Here is a 27,883-nt window from a genome sequence, read left to right on the forward strand (position 1 = left end):
TCTCAGCACCAGCGGAATAAGTTGGAAGGGAGGGAAGGCATACCCCAAACTGAACTTCCAGGGATGTGCTAGAGAATCCACTCCCAGAGAGTTGTCGTTTCTGTGGAGTGAGAAGTGGAAGCTTTGCATTTTCTTTTGTTGCAAACAGATCCACTTCTGGTCTTCCCCAAGTCTTGACTATCAACATAAAGACTTCTGGATTTAAGCTCCACTCCGCTTCTCGGATCTTCTGTCTGCTTAGATAATCCGCCACATTGTTTAGTGTACCTTTTAGATGGATTGCTGATAAGGAAAGCAGCTGACTTTCCACCCACTGTAGAAATTCTGTTGCCAATAGCTGTAGGGCTTTGCTTATTGTGTCCCCTTGCTTGTTTAGATATGCCACTGTAGTGGCTTTGTCTGAAAGGACTTGTACACGTGTCCCCTGAAGGTTTTGAGAAAAGGCCGCTAGGGCCCGGCCGACTGCTTTCAACTCCTTCCAATTTGAGGATTTTGTTGTCTCGATCTGAGACCTGTGCCAGGCTTTGGTTCCAGTGGGCTCCCCACCCCCATCTGCTGGCATCCGTTTTTAATCTTTGGTCTGCCGGGAAGGCCCAGGCCAATCCCCGTGACAGGATTATTTGGTTTCTCCACCACCAGAGGGATCTCTTGACCTTGGTGGGGATTTTTACCTTTAAATCCAAAGTCTCTGGATTGTGATCCCAGATTCTGAGGAGGAAATATTGTAGTGGACGAAAATGAAGCTTTGCCCATTGGATGGCTGGTATTGATGCAGTTAGGTTCCCTAGAACTGTCATGATCTCTCTGATTGACCACCATTGATTTGTTTGTAGCCTTGCTACCATATTCTGGATCTTGACCCGTTTGTCTTCTGGACCTCTTGCTTTGTGCAGATTCTCTTGAAACTTTTCTTTGGAAGGAGCAAAGAAAAAAGTAGGTCGTCCCAAGTATGGCACCACAGAGATTCCCTGAAGGCAGAGGGGCGCTAGACACTCTGCCATCACTTTCGGAAAAATACGAGGGGCAGATGATAGGCCGAAAGGGAGTGCTAAAGGGAGTGCTTTGAATTGAATGTGAAGCATTTCCTTCCCCAGATTTACCGCCAACCTTAGGAATCTCTGCGAATGAGGGGCTATAGGGATATGCAGGTAAGCATCCCTTAAGTCTATTGATGCCATAAAGCATCCTTTGGTTAACAGAGTTCTGACTGTAAGAATCGAGTCCATCCGAAACTTGACAGAACTGACCTGTTTAGTGGTTTCAGATTTAGCATAAGACGGAAATCCCCCAATGGTTTCTTTATCAAAAATATGTGGACAAAAAGGGGTAATGGTCTGGTTTCCTCCAGAGCACTCCTCCATCCCAATAACTATATCAACACAAAAAGAAATGGCCCACGGGACTTTATATGAGGGACGTGCTCAGTGGCTGGAAATGATAGACATGCACAGTGTATAAATAAAACAACGATTGATTTTATTGCATAAAAATAACAATAACTGCTCAGTGGCACATACTGTTATAACTCAATGGCCTAAAATATGTATAACATGTAACATGATGTGTTTATACTTGAAGTAGGCAACTTGGTGTGACCTCTTGCTTCGAAAGTAACAAAAATGATATAGTAAGATGACATCACAGTGGAATATATATGTTGTGGACTGACGCGTTTCGGGAGCACTCTCCCTTCTTCAGAGATCAATATATTCAATGTGTTTCTATAAAAAGACAATGTTGTTACAGGGTGCAGTAGAGGTAAAATTGAAAATGAAAGGTTCAAATGTAGTAAAAGGAGCTAAGGGAGTACTGTACTCCCAGATCAAACAAGCTCAAATGGCAAGAGTGGACTTCTGTATGGCAGCGGTGCGTCACGTCTGACCCGGGAGCTGAAGGGTCCCAGAGTGCCGGCAACCAGAGAGGGGGGTCACATGGCAGGCAAGTGAGAGTGTATAAAAGAAAGCCTTCCAAACCTGTTGTGTAATAAATGTCAAAAATAGTGAATATGTGGCAAATATGCTCACAATGGAATTGAACTGGTATAATTGGTAACAGGTGGGAAGGACTGATGTGACAATGCATGGGGTGACTAAAAAAAGTGTGGAAGAGGTAAGGGAAAGAGTAGGATAGGGAGGGGGAAAGGGAAGGGAATAGGGGGGGCCGGAAGAAGGGAAGAACAAGGAAACAGAAGGAGGGAGGGGAAGGGGGAGGAAAAAAAAGAGAGAAGGGGGGGGGGGAAAAGGAAAAGAAAAGAAAGGAGGGAAAAAGAAGGGAAGAAAAGAAGGGTAATAAAAAGGAAAAGAGCCCAAAAACCAAGAAATTGTAACGAATGTGGGGAAGCAGTGTGTGGAAAAGGTGATGTAAAGGGTGGAACGAGTGCATATGGAAAAGCGGTGTGTGGAAGAGATGATGTAAAGAGTGGAAAGAGTGCAATGGGGAGTGAGTAGAGTGTTGGCCTCGGGGAAGTGATCGGGAGAAAAGAGGGGAAATGGAATGATCCGGTGACTGACCTGACAGGTTACTCCGTGGCCGGCAACAAGAGAGGGACCCTAGCGTCATGCACGGGTGAAGGCAGATCAACCAGAGCCAAGGAGTCTGTGATCTCATGCGGGAAAAGCACGCTGAGGGCGGACCTTCCCATCCCGTAGATATGACAGCACGCAGTGGCGTAAGTACGTCAGTGAAAGCACTGACGCACAGCGCTAGGGGTGCAGCATGACGCCGATGTAACAGGTGGACCCACTCATCCCAGTGTGAGGGGATGGGCGGGGACAGCGAGGGGGGGGCCCTTGGACCCTCCCTACAAGGTACATCGCAGCTCCCGGGAAAAGACTAGGACACCAACTGGCACAGGGGGCCACTCTGACATATAGCATGGATTAACTAAAGAAAAAACTAGTTGTATTGACCCAATAATGCACATTGTAACAACCATAATATGTGGGAATAAAACCCTTGATGTTGTTCCTCCACTGGTACTGGACAGACAACTCCCTGTCTTCTCAGGTCCATCATAGCCAGGGCTTTTGCTGCATCTCTTGGGAGGTTTGTGACAAAGAACCTTTCGGGCGGTGTCTCCGAAAACTATCTTGTAGCCTTGGGACAGCATATCTAGAATATATTGGCTGTTATGGCTAAAATGATTTAGTATGTGCGCTCCTATGTCGCAGGGTGTCTAGGCGCACAAAAGAGAGGGTAACTTAGGGGTGCCACATCCTAATTTGCAAAGTGATGAAAGTGGAGGGAAGAGATTGGACTTTATAGGCACCAATATTAAAATAGTATATTCTTTATTAGAAGATTTACAAAAACACATTGATAACAAAAACGCAAAAAAGAAACATATCACTTGTGATTGCTGTACAAATAATCAATACCTGATAGGCTATGCGATTTGCACAACTGTTTTGAGGTTTTGCCGCCTTATTGTAATAATTATTGTATAGGATATGTTGTCCTTTTTATAGGTTTCTTTTTTGCGTTTTGTTATCAATGTGTTTTTGTAAATCTTCTAATAAAGAATATACTATTTTAATATTGGTGCCTATAAAGTCCAATCTCTTCCCTCCACTTTCTGTTATGGCTGCCCAATAGGGGAGGAATTCCCTCAATCTTCCTCCCACCGGCAATGTCCTGTCATTGCGTTTTGCTGGTTGACGCAGGAGGATGGAATAGAACACTTCCATTTCCTTTAGGTCTTTGCGTTGACCAATTTCTCCTCCTCTCCTGGGGTCTGCTATCCTGCTGAGCTTTTTGAGGTCGAAAAAGCTTTTTAGTTGGCTGTTTTTTCTTAATAGGAAAAGACCTTTTTGTCCGCTCTTCTATCTAGAACAGAGTCCAACTCAGGACCGAATAGGTAGGGATGTAACGATATTGCCGCTATCGCGGTATCGCGGTTGTTAACATGGCCCTATATCATCGTGGTGGGTGCACGGTGTATTCTGACTGGTCTGGGCCGCCGTCTGTGTCTCGTCGGCTCCTCCTGCTGTCTGGCACGGTCACCCACACTGTCTGCTACTGGCAGAGCCGAGGCGAGCGGCTGCCAGTTGGTTTGGAGCAGTGTGGGTGGGCGGGCTTGTGGGGCGGAGGCGGAGCCAGCGCACGAGAGCGGCGGAGTCGGACTCGGCAGAGCAGCTTCAGGCACCACCACGGCAAGAGACAGTGACACCGGACCGCCGGTGAGTTAGTTTATGACTCGATAGCGGTTCAACTTCATACTATGACACCTATGGTTAATTTTCCTGTTATATCTGCCAAATAATTTGCCATTATGCCCAGCCATTTTTGTGATTTGTGCACCTCTGCCAGGCAGCATAGACACTGACTGGAGTGTGATTGTAAAGCAGTGTGGGGAACTACTAAGTGCACAGAAATCACTGCAAATCCCAGACTGCATCAATGTTAATCTAGGCTCAGGGCCCATTACATTAACAGAGGACAACACACACAAAAATGCGCCTGCATTTCATTACATTTCCGCACATTTATGTGTATTGCTATGGGCACTTCTATGCATTTTTATACGTGTGTTTTTTTTTAAAAGGTATATTTTCTAAGACTCAACTGTTGTAGGCAAGAGGTTTGTTGCCTTTATGCACATTTGTGTGTTCTTGTAGGCAAACATCTGCATAAAATCACACATCTCTGGAACACAGATACAGTGCTCTGGTGTGAACATGACACATAGAAAACAATTGTTTTTTAGGTTTCATTGCACTTGCAGGTAGGTGCTTGCATTCATCCATGAGAAAAAACACAGATAACTGCACATAGTATACTGTGATTGGGCCCTCAGTTTGATGTGTTCCTTGTGCTCCTGTCTTCTAGTAGAAATCTTCTGTGTAACAGGGATTAATAGAATTGAGGAGCTGTCGCAGGCTCTCATGAAGAGTGCCTGACTATGCCCGCCTTTTCTGCCCAACTACTCCATTCATGGAAGCAATACTACAGTTTCTATGAATGAAACTGGATCTCTGGATGGAAGACAAGCAGAGCATTGAAGGCTCCGCCCCCTCCATTCATACATTTTCATTTATAGGAATAATAGTATGGCTTCTATGAATGGAGGAGGTGGGCATAACAACAAGCCCAATCTGATCTAGCGACGTGCAGGAGCGCAGTGTATGTTGCTCTCCTCATTGGACATATTGAATTGATAGCAGCAGGAGCCATTGGCTCCCACTGCTGAATATCAAAAGCTGTGATGCGGTAGGGAGGGTTGAGTCCCGCTGTCTGTGTCAATGGACGCAGCAGTGGGACTCGGGAGTGAGCACCCTCATGGGCGCACCCGATAAAAGAGTAGGGGTCTGGAGTGCTGAGTTATGTGTAAAGAAATTAAATAAAAAAAAAAACAAACACTGATGCCACTCAAGGGTGTACTTTACCACTGGATGGATTTACACAGAAAGAGGAAAGCACTGCCTAACAGAGAGCAGCCCAGTGCCACCCTGTAGGAGCCCTATACAAAACCTTATCCACAAATCTGGCCTTGCAGCAGCTACAACTTCACTTACAGTGCTAGCCCACCTTCTGGCCATGAGAAATGCCATTACTGTAAAGTGGGAAAGTTGTAGGCCTCACACATCTTACCTTCTTTAAGGCTGAAATCCAGACAGATATACAAAAAAAAAAAAAAAAATAATACTCCAGTACTTGAAGTCTTGTCAACCTCCTATAATTCTCTATACAGCAGCACTTATACTGGGAGAGGACTGTAAGTCATGCTCTGCTGCACTAATACTGATAGCTTTCTCACACACTGGGAAATGAGCTTAGCTGCATTGCTGCTGCTCCTTCATTGTTCAGTCACAAGCTAGGGAAGATCCCAGGCTGCATTTTATGACTGCAGTGTAACCTGCAGAAAAGTTTTTAGGGAGAAAGAATTACAAATCCTTTCACGGGATAGAAAGCTCATATATATATATATATATATATATATATATATATATATATATATATATACACACACACACACACACACACACTATACATACATATATACATATATATATATATCAGTGCTTGACAAATTTGCCTGAAATCTAGGAGCCAGCTAAAAAAGTTAGGAGCCAGTTTTTTTTTTTTAAACTAACAACCAAGCTTTATTTAATAAAACGGATACTAAATTTACACATAAATGCGACTAGAACCCCACTCTCCTCTATAGCGCAATTGGATGGAAACCGACTGTCTGTCTTTTTCCATCCGATGCCATCTGATCCGATCCTCCGATTACCGCTCCATAGAGGAGAATGAGGGGTCCGATCAGGTCTGTCTGAAAAACTGACAGGCGGACCCGATCAGACAGCCTGTGTGAAAGGGGCCTTCGGCTGTATATATAATATAAACATTCTTTTTTTTTTTCAATTCTTATTAAAAAAAAAATGATATATAATAAATATATATATATATATATATATATATATATATATATATATATATATATATATATATATATATATATATATATATATATATATATATATATATATATATATTTTTTTTTTTTTTTTTTTTTTTTAATAAGAATTGAAAAAAAAAAAAAGAATGTTTTATTTTTTTTTTTTAATAATTAAAAAAAAGAAAAAATGCATTATTATTTATTTTTTCTTTAATTGAAAAAATAAATTAATAATAATAACCACACTCCCTGTCCACTTACCTTTAAGCAAAGGTAACTGGACAGAGAGATGAAGCCTGCAAAAACGTCCCATCTCCTTCCAAAGAGCAGATGAGAAGGAAGGCATTGAGAACATGCATTACTCCCGGCCACCACAAGAGGGCGCCAGTTCCCCTAGCCTCTCATCTAACAGAAGAAGGCCGAAAAGCCGGGGCCTCAATTTATGGACGGCGTGGAAGTCCGTGCACTCGGGAAAGAAGGTGGGGGCGCAAAAGGGACAGGACAGCTCCTGCAGGGCCCCCCAGGCACCAGGTCGCTAATTCTAGTCGCAAATGCGACCTGGCGCCCGGGGTTTGTCGAGGCCTGATATATATATATGCGCATTAGTTCTTACTGCAGCATTTAGGATGGATTGATACTTCTTCTCATTGGATTCCCTGAAATATATAACTTTTGGGTCTTTAGAAGGGATGATTTCAAGTTCATAAACTACCTTAAATTGGAAGTAGCAGCATATCTTGATTTTATTGTATTATATTGTACATCCTGCCAGCGCAGAGGATCACATTTACCTACTGAGAGGTTTTATTCTGTGTTATTTATTTAAGGATTGCACGCTGCACGCTGTCCACACAAGCTCACAGCAAGCCAGCATGGCCGACAGCAATACTTGTAAGGATGAAAACAACAACCCCGAATTTGAGATTGTGCCAGCCCCTGCAGCTTTTAAAATCAGATGTCTGGAAACATTTTGGTTTCGCCGTGTCAAAAAAAATGCAAAAGGAGAGAAGGTGGTGGACAGACAATGGACTATGTGCAAGCACTGCCACAGTAAACTGCGATACAACACAGGAAACACAAGCAACATGCGAAGTCATCTGACGACCCATCATCCCGAAAAGTTTGCAGATTCTTCTCTCACAAAAAGTCCTGTCCGGCGGTCAAAAAAACCCTAAAGGAGGCATTTTCAACAACTATGCCAATGCCACACAACAGCGCAAGGGCTCAAGAAATCACGAGGTACATAGCGGAATACATAGCGTGTGATTTACGTCCCTTTAGAGCAGTAGATGGCAAAGGATTTAAAAGGTTAGTGGCCAAGCTTGAGCCGAAGTATCAAATGCCGTCGCGGGCTCATTTTAGTCAAACTGTGTTCCCTGCTCTTTACCATGAGACAAAAGAACGTGTCATGTTGAACCTTAAACAGTCTGAGTGCATTGCTATTACCACTGATGGGTGGACTTCCAGAGCGACTCACAGTTACATCACTATTACGGCACATGTTTTGATTAGTGAATGGGAAATGCAGAGTTACGTTTTACAAGCTAGACAGCTTAGCGAATCACACACTGGCGTAAACATAGCCGAAGTCCTTAAATCTGCAGTCAAAGAGTGGGGGCTGGACAAGATTGGAACAAGTATCGCTGTTGTTAATGACAACGCAAGCAACATGCAAGTAGCAGTAAAGGAAGCCGAACTGTCCCCTCACATACGGTGCTTTGCGCACACACTAAACCTGGCCTCCCAAGCAGGTTTAAAGATCAACGCAGTGAGCCGTCTCCTCGGTAGAGTCAGACGTGTAGCAAGTTTTTTTCACCGCAGTTCTACAGCCACAGCCGTGCTGACCACCAAACAAAAACTACTCAATCTCCCTGTACATAAACTCATTATTGATGTAGTGACAAGATGGAATAGCTCTCTGGACATGGTGGAGCGCTACCTTGAACAGCAACAAGCTGTTGCTGCAGCCCTACTGAGTGATGAACTGAGACACAAGTCACGTGAAATTGACACTTTGGACACATCTGACATTGCAAATGCAGAGGATCTTGTGAAGATTCTTTTACCAATAAAAAAGGCCACAACTGTTCTCTGATGAGTTGCAACCAACAATATCTCTCATTTCACCACTAAAACAAATGATTCAAGACAGCATGGCCACAGATAATCATGACTCAAATGTCATTGCTCAGATGAAGGTAGCCATTCTGAAGGATCTTACTGACAGATACCAAGGAGAGGATGAAAAGTTCATGCAGGAGAGTAGTGCTTTGGATCCACGCTTTCGGACCTTGCAACATCTAGGCAGTGGAGAGAGAGAGGACGTCTTTGAAAGAATAAAGTTCAAAGCATCACAGATGGAACAACAGGTAAAAAATGTTAACGCTGTGCCATAGAGAAAATTGAGAGAAATACAATAAAATGCTGATATAATGTCTTTTTATCATTTATGAACCAGGACCAAGATGATGTGCTGCCCAGTAGCCCACATCCAGCACCAGCAGATCTGGACGACAGCAGCACAAGCTATGTGCCTCCTCTTAAGAAGCATGCCCTTGAGGACCTCCTTGGCTCTTCTTTTAGCAGTAATCAAGTCACAGGTGGAATTCAGGCAGAAGTTGACTCTTACTGCAAAGCATTAGTTTCTCTGTCTGCTTGCCCTCTTAAGTGGTGGAGAGACAATGCAGGGTGGTATCCTATTCTGTCTTCATTAGCAAAGACTTACCTGTGTATACCCGCTACCTCGGTGCCCAGTGAAAGGGTATTTTCAACAGAAGGGGATATTGTAAATGCCCAGAGGTCTCTTCTTCTCCCTTGCAATGTAGATCTTTTGATTTTTCTAAAGAAAAACTTGAACATTAGCTAAAGGATAGTTCAGTGTTTTTCAGAAGGCTTTTTGCCAGACAGGTTAAGGATTTTTTTTACTGTTCTAATCTTTTTTCTAAAGGCTGCCTTTATATTTGCCTTGCACATTTAAACCTGACTTAATTTGATCTTTGTTTGCACTTAAAGTGAATTGCCTAATGTTTGTTTACTAGTTCACAATTGTTCTAGCTGCTTCTTAACTTGAACATTGCACAGAAGAATCAGTTATGCAACCAAATATTACTATATACAGGAGAATATATTGATGTTCCTGACTACAACTACAACTTGCACTTTAAGCAAGCACTATATGTGATCAGTGTTACTGTTTTACTGTTTTATGTTGTCATGGATCCATAAATACAACAATAAATTGCCTGTTGACTGGCAAAAGCAGAATAAATGTTGGTATTTTTTCGCTATTATCATTACAAACACTATCGTGAGCTATTTAACAATACCGTGAGCTTTTCCACAATATCGCAATAAATATCGTACCGTGAGGTCAATATCGAAATTGTATCGTACCGTGAGATTTTGATATTGTTACATCCCTACGAATAGGAGATCCCCTTGGAATGGGATTCCACACAGCTTGTTCTTGGAAGCTGCATCTCCAGGCCATGTTTTCAACCAAAGAGCTCTTCTGGCCGAGTTGGTCAATGCTGCAGACCTTGCTGTCATCTTCACTGACTGCTGAAGCACCTGCAATAAATGCTATAGCCGTGGAGAGAGTGGAGAAAGAATCCAAAATTTCTTGCTTAGGGGAATCTGCCGTAATGTGTGCCTTTAACTGGCTAAGCCAGTACTCCAGATTCCTGGAAACACAGGTAACTGCCATGGCAGGCTTAAGATTCCCCACGATGGATTGCCAGGATCTCTTAAGTTGCTGGTCCATCTTCTTATCCATGGGATCCCTCAGGACTCCCATGTCTTCGAATGCTAGGTCAGTTGACCTAGAAACCTGGGAGAAGGCTGCATCAATCTTCGGCATTCCTCTCATCAAAGGGAAACCGCCTTTTAAAGGCTTTAGGGAAGAAGGTTTTTCTCTCTGGATCAGCCCACTCATTTTTGATAGCATCTGAGATGGTCTGATGCACTAGAAAGGTACGACCCTTAGGCTCGTCCAGGCCCGCATACATTTTATCATGCAGGGATAGTTCCTTCTTATCTTCCTCTAGACCCAGGGTGATATAAACTGCCTTTAAGAGACCATCCACCTGTTCCAAGGACAGTTTATATTTAGAGGGCCTACTTTGTGCCCCTTCCTCCTCTGATTCCTCTTTGGAATGTGAGGGGGGAATGACTTCCTTGGGTGGGAGGAACCCCTCCTGTTTCCACCGAAGGAACCAATTGTGAACCCTAAGAAGAATGTGAGGCTGATGGCTGACTCAGGGCAGGATCCTGCAGGGATGACCGAAAGGATTGGATGGTAGCATCCAGTTCCTTTCTTACAGATGCGGCTAAATCGCCACATACTGCAGATGCTTCTTCTTTGACTAAGGCATCAATACATCCCTGGCAAAGTGTCTTTTTCCAGAGTTCAGACAACTTTGCTTTGCATGAGGGGCATTTCCTCTTGAAAACTGTTTCAGAGCTTCTAGCCTGGAAGACATGAAAGAAAACATACACCTTCTTAAGGAGTCAGCCTGATTCTCAGGGCCACCTAGGTGCACAGGAAGACATTAAGGCAAGCCCCATGTGCCCTGACAGGCCCCCAGCCACCGGGGGGGATAGGAAAAAAGGATGGAGAGAGACCCCACAGTAAGATAGGCAATAAGAGTTACGCCTTACCTGGGCCTTACTGGTGCCTGTGCCTGTCCCACTCACTGTAGAAGCTGTATCTATCTTGCTTGGCAGCGGTATTACCGTGGCTTTCGGTACCGGTTCCGGAGACCAAAAGCGCACCTGCACTGGACCGGAACGGGAATAGGCACCAGCTTGCTCCTCCCCTCTTCCCCTGAGCTGGCGGAAATGACGCCACGTGCCCCCTGTCGAACGCCACCCCTCCCAGAAATCTCACTTCCGGCCGGACGAGCGTCACTCGATCCGGGAAAGCGGCAGCAAATTTGAAAAAGTAGCGGTGGGTAAGGAAAAAGTACCGCACCGCCAGCCCGAAATGCCGTCCAGGGGTTGCGCTCTGCGGGGTCCTGACTCAGCCTAGAGCACTGAAGGGGAAGAAGGAGCCCATGCACTGCAGTCAGTAGCGTGAATGGGAGGAAGCAAAAGTCTCCAATATAGGGTAAGGTGGACGTAGGAAGCCCGGTCTCTCGGGATAGCAACTTAAGAGCCCAGACTCCCCACACAGGTGTTCCTCGGCCGGAAGAAAACACAAAAACTGGTGAATGGTGGGAGAAGCCTCCTTTTAAAAACTGGTGGATGGGGCGTTTCCTGTTGAGGAGAGGGAGGAGCCATCTCTCTAAGGTGCTGTCCTGAAAGACGTTTTAGGGAAAAAAAGACAACATAGGGACCAAAGAAAGAAGGCATAATTATCTACTAGGGTCTGGGAAATGATAAGTTCCAGGCACATTTACTGTCGGTAAGCTAGCAGGCTTCAGCACAGGTCAGCAAGGATACAGATTATCACTTACCTTGTCCGACCTGGTTTTTTGCTGCCGACACCTGGGACTGTCTCTCCTCCTCTTTCCCCTGAGGCTGAGTCGTGGAGGACTTAATTTCCGGAGCAGGAACCAGCCTTGGAATCTGCTCTGCCGCTGTTAAGCGGCTCCGGCGTCTCCTCCGTGCTTCTCTTCCTTCCCATGTCGCGTACGTCTGAGCCGGAAGTTCCGGTTTCAAAGCGAGGTTTGGAATGCCTGTCCTCTCGATTTCTTCGGCGGGAAATTCAAAAATTTCAAACGGAGGAGAGCTGCTAGCGCCGGAAAACAAGACCTGGAAACACTAGGAAGTGACCGAGGGCTTGCTAGTGGGCGACCTGTGAGTTCCCTCGGACGGGAGTGCATGGACTGCTGCACTCGTAAAGGTCCCCCCCCTACTCCAGAGAGTTCTGCAAGGGGAACCCTTGGCTTTCTGCCGAATCTGGCTCACAGGGTACCTTTCGACTCTAGGAGTCTGCAGGTGAGATCTTAATAGTCATTTCTTTGTAGGAAGAAACACAATCTAAACTGGGGCCAGAGGGAAAGGTGGGGCCTTTTAACTATTCTTAATTGATTGTGTTTCCGGTAGGGAGGAGCCTATCATCTCTCACTGTTGGGCCGTCCTGGAAGGGGAGGAGAGAAAAATTGGCCTAAAATGTTAAATCTTGGGAATGTTATATATCAGAATGTAAAAAATATTGTTTTTTTTTCAAAATTTTCGCTCTTTTTTTTTAAAAATTTTAAAAAATTGCACAGGCGATCAAATGGCACCAAAAGGAAGCTCTATTTGTGGGGAAAAAAAGTACATCAATTTAATTTGGGTACAGCATCGCATGACCGCGCAATTGTCCGTTAAAGTAACGCAGTGCCGAATCGCAAAATATAGCCTGGTCAGGAATGGGGTAAAATCTTCCGGTCTTAAAGCGGTTAAAAATACGCTCATTGAGGATTTTTTTTGTCAAAGACATGTAGCCAAATATATTTTGGCCTAGATATATGACAAAAATTTAATATATTGGATATTTTTTTAACTGTCAAAGTAGAAAAATTGAATTTTTGTAAAATCTTACCTGTAAAATTCCTTTCTCCGAGTCCTCCGACAGTCGCCACCTCCTCTAAGTCATCACTATTGGGTATTGTCTTCCTATCCATAGGAATAGCTAGGCATATAGACTTAGTCAAAAAAGACAAAAGGCATTAGCATATACACACCCATGGGGGCTGTCCCATCCGGTCAATACCCCCCCTGCATCACCACTCCCAACTCAGTTTGGTAGCATAACAGTAGGTAATAAGAACCCCAAAAGAGGGGCGGGGGCGGCGACTGTCGGAGGACTCAGAGAAAGGAATTTTACAGGTAAGATTTTACAAAAATTCCGTTTTCTCTTACGTCCTCCGACAGTCGCCGCCTCCTCTAAGTCATCACTATTGGGATGTCCCAAAGCAGTATAGACATGAGGGGTGGGAGACGCAACCGTAAAAACAAAAGGCAACGCAGTACCCCCATCAGAGAAAGGAATCTTACATGCACTGTAAGAACCAACTGGGCAACAGAAAAAACAATGCTCAACAGGAGAAACAACCCAGGAAAGCAAATGCCAACAGCCAGGGACCCAGAAAAAAATCAAGGGTCCATCATGGCACAGCCGCACCGAGAACTGTGCAGCCAAAAGAAGCATCAGCTGATGCCAGAACGTCGACTTTGTAGAATTTGGAAAAAAGTGTGCACCGACGACCAAGTCGCCACCTTGCACACCTGGGCCACCGAGGCCCGATGCCAATAGGCCCAGGAAGTACTCAAAGACCTGGTAGAGTGCGCCTTAACAGGGAAGGGCGGAACCCGTTCCTTCAAGGCGTAAGTCTGTTCAATGGTCTGTCTGATCCATTTGGCAATAGTCGCTGCGGACGCAGCCATGCCCTTCCGAGGTCCCTCAGGAAGGACAAGAGGGAATCCGTCTTCCGAAAGGATTCTGTAGACGACAGGTAAATCCTGATCGCCCTGACAACATCCAAGGAATGCAAAGCAATCTCCTTTGGATGATTAGGCTTCGTACAAAGCAAAGGCAGGACAATGTCCTCATTAAGGAGATATTCAGAGATCACCTTGGGAAGGAAGGATGGGGGTGGTCGCAAAACCACCTTATCCTTGTGAATCAAGTAAGGGGAGCGGCAAGACAACGCCGCCAGCTCCGACACTCTGCGAGCCGAAGTGATCGCCACCAGAAAAGCAACCTTTTGACAGCAGAGGTAACGATATCTCCCCGATACTTTTAAAAGGGAGCACGCTGCAACGCGGACAGAACCAAGTTCAAGTCCCACGGAGGTAATGGCTCCTACCTGGGAGGAGCCAAATGTCGCACACCTTGAATGAATGAAGGTGCGCACCAAGGAACGAGACGCCACAGGGCGTCGGAAAAGAACAGCCAGTGCAGACACCTGGCCCTGTATCGTGGCCAGCGCCAGGCGCTGATCCACTCCAGACTGGAGGAAAGCCAAGATTCCCAACACCGAGTAAGAACGAGGAGAACCCCCTGGACTCACACAAGGTGAAATAGGCTTTCCAGGTACGATAACAGATCTTACCAGAAGAGGATTTCCTAGCCTTGATTAGGATAGGGATAACCTCAGGGGAGAGACCCTTGTCCTTCAAGACCTGGGTCTCAACAGCCAGGCCGTTAAAGCCAGCGACTGTAAAGCAGGATGGAAGATCGGACCCCGAGACAGGAAATCTTCCCGCAGAGGCAGGCGCCACTGCCAGGTGAACAACGTCGGCGTACCAGGACCGGCGAGGCCAGTCCGGCGCCACCGGAATCACCATGTGCGGTTCCGAGACCAATCTGCGAAGGAGCCGGGATAGTAACTGAATTGGAGGAAAGGCGTACATCAGACGATACTGATGCCAAGGGGCCACTAACGCATCCGAGGCGTCCGCCAACGGATCACGCGTCCTTGCCCCGAATCTTTCCACCTTTCGATTTAGCCGGGATGCGAACAGATCCACGTCTGGGGATCCCCACCTCGCACACAGCATCTGAAAGACCTCCGGGTGTAGGGACCATTCCCCCTGGTCCAGGGTCTGGCGGCTCAGACAGTCGGCCTGCCAATTTTCCACACCCGGAATGTGAACTGCCGAGATCGCCGGGACATGAGTCTCGGCCCAAGACAGAATGTCGGTCACCTTCCGGGCCGCACGAGCACTCCTGGTGCCCCTCTGGTGGTTGATGTAAGCCACCGCGGTAGCATTGTCCGTCTGTACGCGAACAGGCAGGCCCTGGAGACGGTCCGACCACATTTATCGGGAGGGAGGACACCTCCTCCGACCAAGTGCCCTGGGCAGACAAGTTGCCCAGGACTCCACCCCAGCCCGACAGGCTGGCATCCGTGGTAACCACCGTCCACACTAACGGACGGAAGGACTTGCCTTCCCCCACCGACGGGGACTGGATCCACCAAAGAAAAGCCAATCTGGTCTGGCGACTCAGGGAGACATCCAGATCCAAGGACTGAGGAAATCTGTCCCACCTGGCCAGGATCTCCGTCTGGAGAGCCCGCGTGTGGAACTGGGCAAAGGGAATCGCCTTGAAGGCCGACACCATCAACCCCAGGCCCCGCATGCAGGTCCTGAGTGACGAGGACGGGTTGTCCCTGCGGGACCAGAGTTCGCCCCGCAAAGTCCGGAGCTTGTCCTCCGCCAAAAACACCTTTGCCTGAGCAGAGTCCAGAACCATTCCCAGATAGTGAAGGCAAAGCGACGGAGACAACGCTGAGTTCTGAACGTTGATGGTCCAACCGAACTCCTGGAGCGTCTGTACCGTGATGGACAGATCGCAGTAGGTCCAGGACCGGTGCCAACACCCTGGTAAACACCCTGGGTGCCGAAGCAAGACCGAAAGGTAACGCCACAAACTGGTAGTGGTCCTCTGTGATAGCAAACCGAAGGTACCGCAGATGACCCTCGAAAACAGGGATGTGCAGTTACGCATCTTTCAGATCTACCGAAGCCAGGAATTCTCCTGTACTCAAGGAGGCCACAACCGAACGGAGAGACTCCATTCGAAACTTTCGAACATGCCCGAAGCGGTTCAGCGCTTGCACGTCCAGAATAGGACACACTTTGCCCTCCTTCCTGGGCACAGTGAACATATTCGAACATAAAAACCCCCGAAACCTGTCCCGATGAGTTACCGGGACAATCACTCCCTGAGCAAGCAGGTCCTGCACAGCGTGATGCAAGTCCTGCAGACGCCCCAGAAGCAGATGAAGATTGGAGGGAAAGAATCTGTACGCCGACCGGGAAAGGAATTCGATCTGGAAGCCCGATCGAATGATTTCCTGGACCCACCTGTCCGATAGGTCGGAGGAAACCGCGCAAACGTCCCCCCACCCCTGAAATGGGTGAGGGCGCCCCTTCAGGTAGAGGCGGATTGACCCGCCGAGCCGGCATTGCCGGACTCCTGCTCACCTGCCCAGGGCTTCTTCTGGGTGCCCTGGGCCTGGAAGGTCTTGCCCTTGGGATGGGCCCGAAAGGCACGAAAGGACCCCCGATTAGAACCAGACGCAGAACCCCGCCTGCCTCGAAAAGACTTGGTCTTCGGGTTCTGGGGCAGCATAGAGTATATGCCCCCCGTGACGCCTGTTACCAGGGTGTCCAATGCCTCGCCAAAAAGGCGAGAGCCAGCATAGGGAGAATCAGCAACCGTCTCCCTTGAGGACTGGTCGGCCGACCAGCTCTTCAGCCAAATCAGTCACCGTTGAAGCACCGCGACACTAGAGAGGCGAGCCACTAAGGGAGCCTCGGCCAAGGCTGCATCACACAAGTACATGACTCCTTGGTGGATTTGATCCACCAATTTCAGCCGGGCAGGTGTAACACCAGCAGACACAAGATTGCGCTTAAGCATCCTAGTCCAATCAGCAGCCGCCTGAGCCACCAGAACGGACGCGAAAACGGGTTTGAGCAATGAACCCGCCACCGTATAGGAATGGCGAGATAGGGACTCCAACCGCCGTTCCGTGGGACCCCGGAAAACTGGGGCATCCTCAGTAGGAACCAAGGTAGCCTTGTTCAGCATGGCCACAGTGTGATCCACCTGCGGAGGCACACACCATCGAGATTCCGAAGCCGGATCAAAAGGATAAAGCAACCCAAACCGACTAGGTACCAGGAATGGAAGTTTTAACGTGCGCCACTGTTCATTAACAGTGTCATGGAATTCTTCTGGGCAGGGAAAAACCTGCGCAGACTTGCGGGTACTGTGCATCCCAAAAGGGGACACAACGCCCGGAGGACAGGGCTCATCCTCTGAATGTAAGGTGTCCTTAACGGACACAATCAAATCATCCATGGTCGCCCTTTCTGCAGGCAACCCCGAGGAGTTGGCATCAACCCCTTCCATCTCAGCCTCCCCCTCAGACCCCAAGGGGTCCAAGGATGAGCGGGACCCTGAAAAGGGCACGCTCGCAGCAGCCAAATCCCCATCTGAATCAGAAGAGAGACAATCTGGGACTCCTACTCGCAGCCCGTTCAGACATCAGCAGTTCCTCATTCGCCACCGCAATTAGAGCGGGGCGCAGCGGGGCCACAGGAGAACTGGGACCCCCCCACTAGAGCTGGAGGAAACTTGCTTTCCTGAGAATCCATGGCTCAAGTTATCAGAAAACAAAACTACAGTGCAAAAAAGATGTACTGTCCCCTTCAACAGCGCTGCGGTGTGCGCAGCCCACCGCTACTGCAACAGTGATGAAAGACCCCCAAAGGAGAAAAGAAATTGAGCCAGAAGCGATATACAGAGGGAAAACAGAGTGATAACCTGCAGAGCCCGCAGAGCGTTGCTACTAGTGTCCTTGCTGCTGATGGAATGCTGCTGGAGAGGGCTGGACTAAAGCCAGACCCCGGGAAAATGGCTGCCCCATAGGAATGCATTGGAGGCTACGCCAAAATGCCCGCCGACATGCGGTCGGACCGATCGTTCCACCGCCCACAAAATGGCGGCGGATGGCGCCAAAATTACATGTACAATCGCCCCAGAGGAGCTATACATGTGTGCCCACAGTAAAGATGGCGGACCGCGCAAAATTGCACCGCTGCGGTCGCCGCACAAACGTCTGTACCCCCAAACATGCACCTAAAGTGTCACAGGGACAGGGACCCCCGGCAAACATACAGATCTGCACAAGCGAACCCCGCAGGGATCGCACAGGGCACAGGGAGTCACACAGGCACAGACATGGGGACACACAGCAACACAGACTGCCACCCCAGACAGAGGCCCCACACAGAAAAGTACTTACCTGTACCAGATGACACGGGGGAGCCTCTATGCACAGATAAACCTCTGTCCTCATCTGACAGGGAGTGCCGTGAGCCAGGGACATTACGCTGCAGCACCGCAGACGAGTCCTGTGAGGTAGCCACCTCACGGCTGCATCCCTGCAGCGAACAGGGATGGGTCGTTCGTAGTGCCAAGGCGAACCATAGCTGAACGCTCGATGGCATGCTGAGGGTCCATCTGACCCTCTGTGCCCTGGAAAACCAGGGCGGACAGTCCGAATCCCAGCACCGCATGATCCATCTTCATCCGAAGAGAAGACTAACACTAGAGCTGACAAAATAAACAGCTAGTAAAGAGAAAAACTGACATTTTCGAAGAAAAACAAATAAAAGATTAGGAAGGCTGAGACTGAAGCCCCAGCACAAGGTAGCCTGACTATTCCTGACGCTAGGCAGATTAAAACTGAGTTGGGAGTGGTGATGCAGGGGGGGTATTGATCGGATGGGACAGCCCCCATGGGTGTGTATATGCTAATGCCTTTTGTCTTTTGACTAAGTCTATATGCCTAGCTATTCCTATGGATAGGAAGACAATACCCAATAGTGATGACTTAGAGGAGGCGGCGACTGTCGGAGGACGTAAGAGAAATGTCAATTTTTTCGCAAGATTTCGCTCTTTTTTTAATAATAATCGCAAAAAATGAAAAGTGCAGAGGTGATCAAATACCACCAAAAGGAAGCTCTGTTTGTGGGAAAAAAGGACGTAAATTTTGTTTGGGTACAGGGTTGCATGACCGTGCAAATTTCAGTTGAAGTAGCAAAAAGTGGCCTGGATGTAAAGCAGGAAAATCCTCCGGTAGTAAAGTGGTTAAACATTTCCCTTAAGCCCCTCCCACAGCTAGGCACTTGATCACGCCCACAATTTACCATGACGTAGCGTGCCTCAGGTCTTTTCACTCCTCCAGTGTCCCTCATTCTGAAGTTCCAAAGTTGGGAGGTACGAGTTAAGTTACACACAAGTTGACACTGGGGTTGTGATTCATTTACATGCACAATGCATGTGTGTTGGGGAGGAAAAGCTGGAGTTCTTCTTTTGTTTAGAAGTAAAAACCAGTATGTTTGCTGGAAAATTACTTAGAACCCCCAAACATTTTTTAGCAGAGGCCCTAGAGAATAAAATGGTGGGTTTTACAGTTTTTTTTTAAATGTCAAACAGTATTTGTGCAACGGTTTTCTAACGCAATTTTACACAGTAACGCAGAAATACACTTTCATTTTTATGCACACATACACAATATGATATCCAATTAGCCATAGGTAATGCTTTAATAGCCTTTACAGGTTACCAGTTTAGAGCTACACAAGTGGTCTGGTGCTAGAATTATTGCTCTTACTCTGACATTCAAGGCAATACCACACGTGTGGTGTGATCGCAGTTTAGGTATGTGTACGGGACCAAAATGTGCGTTTGCCTTTTTTTTTTTATTAACAGATGTTTTTGTGCACTTTTACACTATTTTGACAGATGTTTTTGTGCACTTGTACACTGAGAGATGTTGACAGTCCACTAGGGACATTGACAGATGTTATGGGACACGGCCAGATGTTGCGGCAATGGACTTTTACTGATGTTGACACTGTTACACTGTGACAGATGTTGATGGGACACTTGGACAGGGACAGCTGGTGCTTTGTGAACTGTGTGGGAAGGCTGCTCTGACTGATCCGTGTGTAGCTGAACAGTAAAATCATCAGCTACATACACAGATCTGACAGGCTGCAGCATTCTCCATCCCCCACGGAGCTCATCGGGGGAGAGCCGACCCAGAGCTGTGTGTCTGTTTACATGGATTGATGACTACGTGATGGCTGTGTCCAATCACAATCAGGAGGGCCACTCACAGCACCCATGTCCAAGGGACACAGCTATCACAGACGGAGGCTGGCTGGGGCAGTTTTTGACAGGACTTCGGTGTACATCCAGTCAGAACAAATCTCACACCCAGCAGTTTATGTACAATGGCTGGGTAGAAAGCGGTTAATAAACAGCCACTCACCTGTCCCACGATCCAGCGCTGTGCTCAGCCCAGTCGTTTATCTCCTGTCGTCTCTCCCCGGCACTGGCATCTTTACTATGGTCACCCAGCTGTGACATGTGCGATTGGCGCTTTACACTGAATGGTCCCGCAGTCTTATGGGACCTGTCACATGTGGAGTGGAAGTGGGAGCGGGTACCGGTCAAAAATAGGGTACCCCCTCCCCCTCCACCCCAAAAGCTAAATTTCACAAACAGGAGTAGGGGGGAGGTGGTCCTAAGGCAGAACTTCCCCTTTTGGGTGGAGCTCCGCTTTAAGTTACAACAAAAAGTGCTCCCTCCACCACAATCAAGGGTTGCACCAGACCCATGTGCCCATCTAGGAACAGGTTAGCCAAACAAAGTTCACGTAAGGAACTTGAGCTGTTATCCACCACTTTCTCTGATCTCCCTTCACAAACGCCTCAAATGGATACATAAAAAAGGTGAGAGGAGAACACCAATGGTGTGATAAAGTCTAGATAATTTTAATAAAGATGCTAAAAAACTACTCATGTACTGCAATTAAACAGGCACATCAAAACAATGTTTCCTGTAGAAAGTATATTCAGCAGGAGGATTACCCCCCTTGAAAAAGTCTTTACAGAAAAAATGTTGGGGAGTGGAGCCCGATACTGGGAAGACCTTTGGATCTGTGTCTCTTGAGCAGTATGAGGATTTGAGCAGCTGGCCAGCTAATTGCTGCATCCTTCTGCATATACTCTTCTCAGGTCCCCCACCGGTGTAACATTAGAAAACCATACCCCGTGAGAAATCCATACCCACGTCACTTCCTGTCAGGAACAGCGGAGCAGTGCGCATGCTCACAGCCCCGCATACGTCACTGAACAGCTGAGGAGCTGACAAGTGCGCATGCACAGAGGGTATGGTTTTTTTCACGGTAGTGTGTGTAACATTACACCGCATCAGCTGTTGCGGCATTTACATTAAAGGTTACATTAAAACAGCTCGGCTGCAATATGAGTCATCTCCGCTCCTATCTCGGTCACTTCCCTGATCTCGGCTAGTAAATGTAAAAGCGGCGGCGGGTGTACGAAATCTAAATGACGGAGATCTGGTCTCCGTGATTTATATTTTCATACACCCGCCCTCGCTTTTATATTTAGTAGCCGAGATCAGGGAAGTGACAAGGGTAGGAGCGGAGATGACTCATATTGCAGCCGAGCTGTTTTAATGTAACCGCCACAACAGCTGAGGCGGTGTAACGTTACACACACTGCCGTGAAAAATCCATACCCTCCGAGCATGTGCACTAGTAAGCTCCTCAGCTGTTCAATGACGTAGGTGCACCGGAAGTGACGAGGGTATGGATTTTTTACAGGTATGGTTTTTTCACAGAACACCGCCACTATTGGCTCCTCTTTTTCCTTGCTATGGAGACACTTGTGTGGGCTCAAACTCGAGCCAGGCTTGGCCCTGTAACCTCCCCACATGATTTGATTAGCACTCCTTGCCTCTGAGTCCTGGGAGGAGAGAGAGCCCTCACACAGCGCTGGATCAAGCGTGGGCTTACGTAAGTATTTAGAGGACTCAATCATGGAAGGGGTTTTTTTTTTTTTAATCAGCATTTTATTTGGCCGGGGGTTTTCTGGCTGGAAAAAAAAAAACACAGAAGTTCTGGGTTTGAAGGGGAGTTTTTCAGCTGTAAACGCTCTAATCCTAAAAAAAATTGCAGCTATTCAGTGTTTATGATCCATAAGCTTTTGTCGGAGTATAGTTTTGCGAAGAAAAGCAAACTCCAAAAAAACGCTAAAGCAACAACACTGTAAAAAGAGCGTTTTTAACTTGGCATTCTACAGCTAAAGCAACTGATGTTTTTATAAGGTCCAGGGGGCATGAGTCCTACAGAGGAGCTCCAGTCTCCCCAAAAACAAAAGTAAGCAGCTACAAATGCTGTAGCTGCTGACTTTTAATATAAGGAGACACTTATAAGGGAAACGCGCCCAAAAACTCTGCAAAAACTATTTTTACTGCTTCCAAGTGCTGAAGCTTGAAAAATGCTTCTAATATAAAATAGTGTGCATGGCCACATAGGAGAACACTATTAGCTTCTAGGAGTAGGAGCTTTAAAAAACGCGAGTATGAATGGTGTAAGGGTGGCAGTATGGCCCTCTGATTCATGGGCTCACACGTGGACATCTTAAGAGAAAGTGCCTAAAGTAGGCTTTGCACAATATCCCACAACTGACTTCTCCCATCACGCTAAACATGAGAAAGCCAGCAACGTTTTCCTCCACATAGCATTACCTTGCTCCAGGCACGGCTTGCCTTTAGGTACTCTGTCAGCCCCCAAAACAGTGAAGGTGTGAGTGTCATCAGTTAAGAGCAAACTGATGCCTCGCTCTTGCCGTACTTCAATCACTCGGCCCTGCATCCACACTAGACTGACCTCCACCTCTTCACCGCCTCTCATTTCCATCCAAAAAGACGGAGAAGCACCGAGCCGTTTCTTACACTCCTTCAGCCGAGTTGCCAACACCTTCATCGGAGGACAGCTAAACTGTGTCCAACTGCAGGAGAGCTGGCTGTCTGTATCGTCCATGACGGAGTTCAAAGTAACGCTAGTTACACACTGACCCTCTATATCATCTCGGCCTGTCTACTGCGACGGCCATGTTTTTGGAGACATTTTATGCTAATTATAAAGCGGAAGTTAATGTTTTTTTTAACAACGCCAGGGACGTTTTCTTAAAAGCGATGAAGTGTTCTATGGCTGTTGAGTGGAAATCCTTAAAGCGGAGTTCCACCCTGGGAATAGTTTTTTTAATAAAAATACCCCCGGGACAGTCAGGGCTGGTACATTCCACAATGGCTAGCCTCTGATCTGTCCCGGGTTGCACTTACCTTTTAGGACCAGGGCCAGATTAACATAGGGGCTATTGGAGCTGCAGCTCCAGGCCCCTACCTTTATATAGGCCCCGAGTTGTCCATATTCACTGTGACCGCTCTTCAGTCACTTGTAAACACAGAAGTCTGGCTTCTATGCTCGCTTCCCCAGGCAGCTCCCTCAGAACCTCCCCACACAGCACGATGGCCGGACAAGGAGGGACAGTTGCCGATGCATGGATGTGTTTATGGGCTTCAGAGACAGCATCCCATGTTGAATTAGGCATGCATGGCTGCACACTTCCTCCTCTGGGTGCATGCCAAGGCACGGCCCTTAAGACCCTTCAAAATCCTCAGCACCAAGCCCATGATGCTCTTAATCCGGCCCTGTTTAGGACAAATACTTACCTTGAAAAAGTATTGTCCAGCGCTGCCATCTCAGGTGTGGGCAGCTTGAATCCTCTTCTGCGTCCTCTTCCGTCTTCTTCGGTCCCACGATGCACTGCGCCGGCCCCGCCGTCACTTCCGGTGCCCAGAAGCTGTTTAGAAGGGAATGACGCTCGCGCCCCAGAACTGACGTCGGGGCCGGTGCAGGCGCAATGATTCCTGGGAGCGATGACGTTCAGCTCCCAGGAATCATTGCAAAGCCAGGAAGTGACGACGGGCCGTGGCCGCTGAGGGGAGGAAGAAGGAAGTAAGGTAAGTATATTTTCTTCTCTACGAGGTAAGTAAAAAGAAAAATAAATGCGATTATCCATTTGTTTTTCAGGTGACCCGGAGCGAGAAGATGGAGGTAAGTATAAATTTAAGGTGGAACTCCACTTTAATTCTCTGCCCCCAGTTAACCCAGAGCAGTGAGTGATCTTGTATGTTATTCAAAGACGCCAAGAAGTTTCATTGTTGAAACATATAGGCACTATGAATAGAGCAAAGGGTCGAAAGGGCAGGTATACTCTGGACTTTTGAGGAGTGCCTGTTACAGAATCAGCCCCTTAATGCTAATGCCCGCAGCAACAGAAGATCACTGCTGGGAGTACCCGGCGGAAGAGGACCTGGGATTTTTGGTGTATTGATCTGTAGAGATGGGCTGAAGCTGAACACCCCCTGTTGGGTTCGCACCAGAACTCTCTAACAAAGAAAAATTCTGCCCTGATCAGCGAACCCTATGGGTCTTTGGGACCCGAAAATTAAAAGTCCCTATTTTGATGGCTTATATACAAGTAATTGGCCATAAAAAGTGTATGGGGGTCCGGATACTGCCCTGGGGGACGTGTAGCAATGCAAAAAAATGTTTAAAAAATACTTAGGAGGGTGTGATTAAAGAGCTCTGGCTGAGAATCTCCTTGATGGTAGGTAGTGGTTCTTGACTTCTGAACACCTAACAGGGCTAACAGTCTTTTATGAGTCTACTCTCAAAGTCTGTCCCCTAGTCAGAGTGAATACGCTGAGGTAGGCCATAGTGGACAAAGAAACTCTCTATCAGGATGTTGGCCACCGTAGGTGCTTGTTGGTCTTTAGTTGGGAATGCCTGGGCATACCGGGTGAATTAGTCGGTCACCACCAGAACATTTCCCTGCCCACTCGAGTAAACATCCACAAATCAATTCCAGTGGTCCTTGACTTTGAAGATGGCCCATTGGAGCAGCTCTGTGGGGCAAAATCTTCCTTTGAAGATGGCCCATTGGAGCAGCTCTGTGGGGCAAAATGTTCCTTCGACGAACCTTCTATAGTATGAGCAAAATCCCAGGAATTACCTAAGCTCAGTCACATTGTTTAGTCCTTGGCCAAGAGGTGCCAGCTTCTGTGGGTCAGTAGCTATTCCTTCAGTGGAGACAACATGGTCGAGGTAATTAACTGAAGACTGGTAAAACTGACATTTTTTCCAGGGACAGCATCAACCCTTCGTCATAGAGTCTCTTTAGGACTTTCACCAGACGCTGTTCATGCTCTTCGAGGGTTTTGCTGAAGATGATAATATTGTCTAGGTATACCAGCACTTCAATCAGGTTCATGTCTCCTACTGTCTTCTCCATTAGTCTCTGAAATGTTGCTGGAGTGCCAGACAGACCCTGAGGCATCCTGTTGAATTTGAAGAACCCCACTGGGGTAATAAACTCTGTCTCCTTGCTATCTTCAGGGTGCATTGGGATTTAAATTTAATAGTACCCACTCTTCAGATCCAGCACACTGAACAACGTCGCTCCGATAGGCTCTGAAAGGCATCTTCTATCCTTGGAGTGGTGTACTGATCGGGGATGGTCTTCCTGTTGAGCATCCGATAATTGATGCAAAGCCTCAGGGACCCACTCTTATTCCGCACCACCACTATGGCGGAGGCATAAGGACTCCTAGACTCCCTGATGATGCCTGATCGCTTCATTTCTGCCAGCTGCTCACGTAAATCTTCTAGGTCCCCTAAAGCAGTGGTCCTCAACCCTGGCCTACAGGGCCCACTAACAGGCCAGATTTTAGGTATTACCTTGGGGAGATGCAGACTAGAGTACTGCAATCACTGAGCAGCAAATTATATCACCTGGGATGTATTTCACTTATCTTGAAAATCTGGCCTATTAGTGGGCCCTGTAGGCCAGGGTTGAGGACCACTGCCCTAAAGGGATCCGTCTGACTCTTTCCCTGAATGTCTTGTCTTCCTAAAGGCGTATCTAGGGCTGGGCACTTTTCCCACACTCAACATCAAACTAATTTTTCAAAAACATATCCTGCCTTCTCAGGAGCTGGGCTTTGTCATGGAAATTAATATACGCTTGATGCACCAATAACTCTGTTGCGCTAATAAGTGCACTTTTGAATATTAATATACGCCAAGCGCAATTTATTCTGTTGTGCTAAAAAGCTTCTCAGCTCTTTTGTATAATGCCCCGTACACACGTGCAGATTATCTGCAGACTTTTGTCTGCAGACTTACCTTTTCTATGTAGTGCAAGGGCCTGCCGGATTGCATACAAATTGAAAGTGTTTAGGTTTGACCTCATATTATATGGTTTTGGTAAGTCTGCAGACAAAAGTCTGCAGATAATCTGCACGTGTGTATGGGGCATTAGGCAATGGAGTGCTTTCACCATCCCCAGAGATACAGACACACACAAAGCAATAAACACATTCCATGCGCTCCTGGGGTGCCTGTATGGGGGAGGGTAAAAGTAAGTATGTGATATTGAAATATCTTTAGAGCTATGTAAATAAATAGATAATTGCCATCATCCCATACATAACTTGTAACAAAAGAGGTTGGTCCCTCAAACCAAGAAAAATTGGGATTGTGCAGGCAGTAGTATTATACATAAAATAGTATTTATTAAAAGTGAGTTGTATTCTATTACAAAGCAATCATCTGGCCGCATATAATTTTTACTGAGACATTTCACAGCCTACACTTTGTGCTTCTCACAGGCTTCACTGGCTTTAGAGGGACTCTGGACAACTTCCAGGAACCCCACACACATTTTAAATACAAGTAAGTGGCCAGTTCCTTCTCCAGTTAAATCGCAGATAGCATTTAGATACTGGATCTGATGTACCATTACCCACTTTTTCAGGTGAAAAACCCCTCCCCCCTTTTTCTTAGGGGCCAAATGCGGGAAAACTCCCCCCTCTGAGGGAAATCTCCACCCAGCCTCCCTCCCATGCCCACTACTCAGCAGGACATGTAAGTTCCAACCAGCATTAACATTTAAGCAAACTGGCAGCTAATTTATTGAGCCTGTGTATAATTAAATACCCCTCCCCCCTTGTTTTCAGGGGACGGTGAAATCCCAGTACTATTGGGATCCTCTTCACAACAGTGCAAAGTAAGTAGCTCCCCCTACTCACCCGGGTTAACCCGAATCACTGGGTAACCCAGGCCCCCACGCTGACCTCTTCTTGAGATCTTGCTGCAGCTCTAGAAGGCCCTCCCGGGTGAATCTGCCCCCTCAATCCCCACACAGGAGACTCTGCACAATCTGGAATGCACCAAAAAAGACTGTTATGATAAAATGAAGAAAGTTTAACACATTGTCACTAATTTGATGTTTATTCACATTTTAGAGTTTGGTGATTACCTTGAAAAAGGCATTTTTTTTTATTTAAAGCTGAAACGCGTCGGAACCCTATGTTCAACATCGGGAATCACCATACCTGCACCAAAGTAACATGGAACCATGCGGCCTAGCCTCCACTGTTTGATATGTACAGCACCTGTATGAATGTGAAATGTTTTTTTTTTCTTTTTGATGATTTAATAAATACTATTTTATGTATAATACTACTGCCTGCACAATCCCAATTTTTCTTGGTTTGAGGGACCAACCTCTTTTGTTACAAAGCAAGCATGTGAGGCTCCCCAGTGATTGTTATGCTGCCAGCCAACAAGCATAGGAAGGGTGCTAACACAGATACAAGTACATGAAAATGGCAGTGCATAAACACACCGGGATGCAAAGGATTGAAAAGCCAGGTGGACATCCAGTAAAAAAGGGGGTTTAACAGTTTATTGGTAATGGGGACCAAGGAAAAAAGTACATAAATTGCTTACATCACCCTGGGCTGGAGTGGACAAGGGCACCGACAGCAAGCGACACGGATGCTGAGAGATCAATCTCCAAGGACCGCTGAGCGGTGTGTATGCAGAGCCGGAAACCAGCCGACGCAGGGATAGGATCACTCCGCTGTGGTTCCGGTATGGTGATGTCAGCCAGACAGGCGCCGCTTGCGGGAAGAAACCAGGAGCCAGGGTGGAGCACAAACTATGTTGTTGCCATGACTACATGTTTCACACCATGCGCTTTATCAAGTCATGGAAAGGTATGGCAACTCAAAGATTTAAAGATAGG

At 47.1% G+C, this 27,883-nt stretch overlaps 1 protein-coding gene across 1 annotated transcript in view; it reads right to left on the reverse strand.

Annotated features, from left to right (window-relative positions):
- Positions 1-22,793, reverse strand: part of RMI2 (RecQ mediated genome instability 2) — an 80,857-nt gene extending 58,064 nt beyond the window's left edge. The window contains exon 1 of the mRNA XM_082261996.1: positions 22,473-22,793. Within this exon, the coding sequence (XP_082118122.1) occupies positions 22,473-22,767 (295 nt within the window). The 5' untranslated portion in view covers positions 22,768-22,793. The remainder of the gene's footprint in view (positions 1-22,472) is intronic.
- Between the last annotated feature and the right edge of the window lie 5,090 nt (positions 22,794-27,883).

Source organism: Pelophylax lessonae (assembly GCF_965119305.1).
Source record: "Pelophylax lessonae genome assembly, chromosome: 6".
Lineage (NCBI taxonomy): Eukaryota > Metazoa > Chordata > Amphibia > Anura > Ranidae > Pelophylax > Pelophylax lessonae.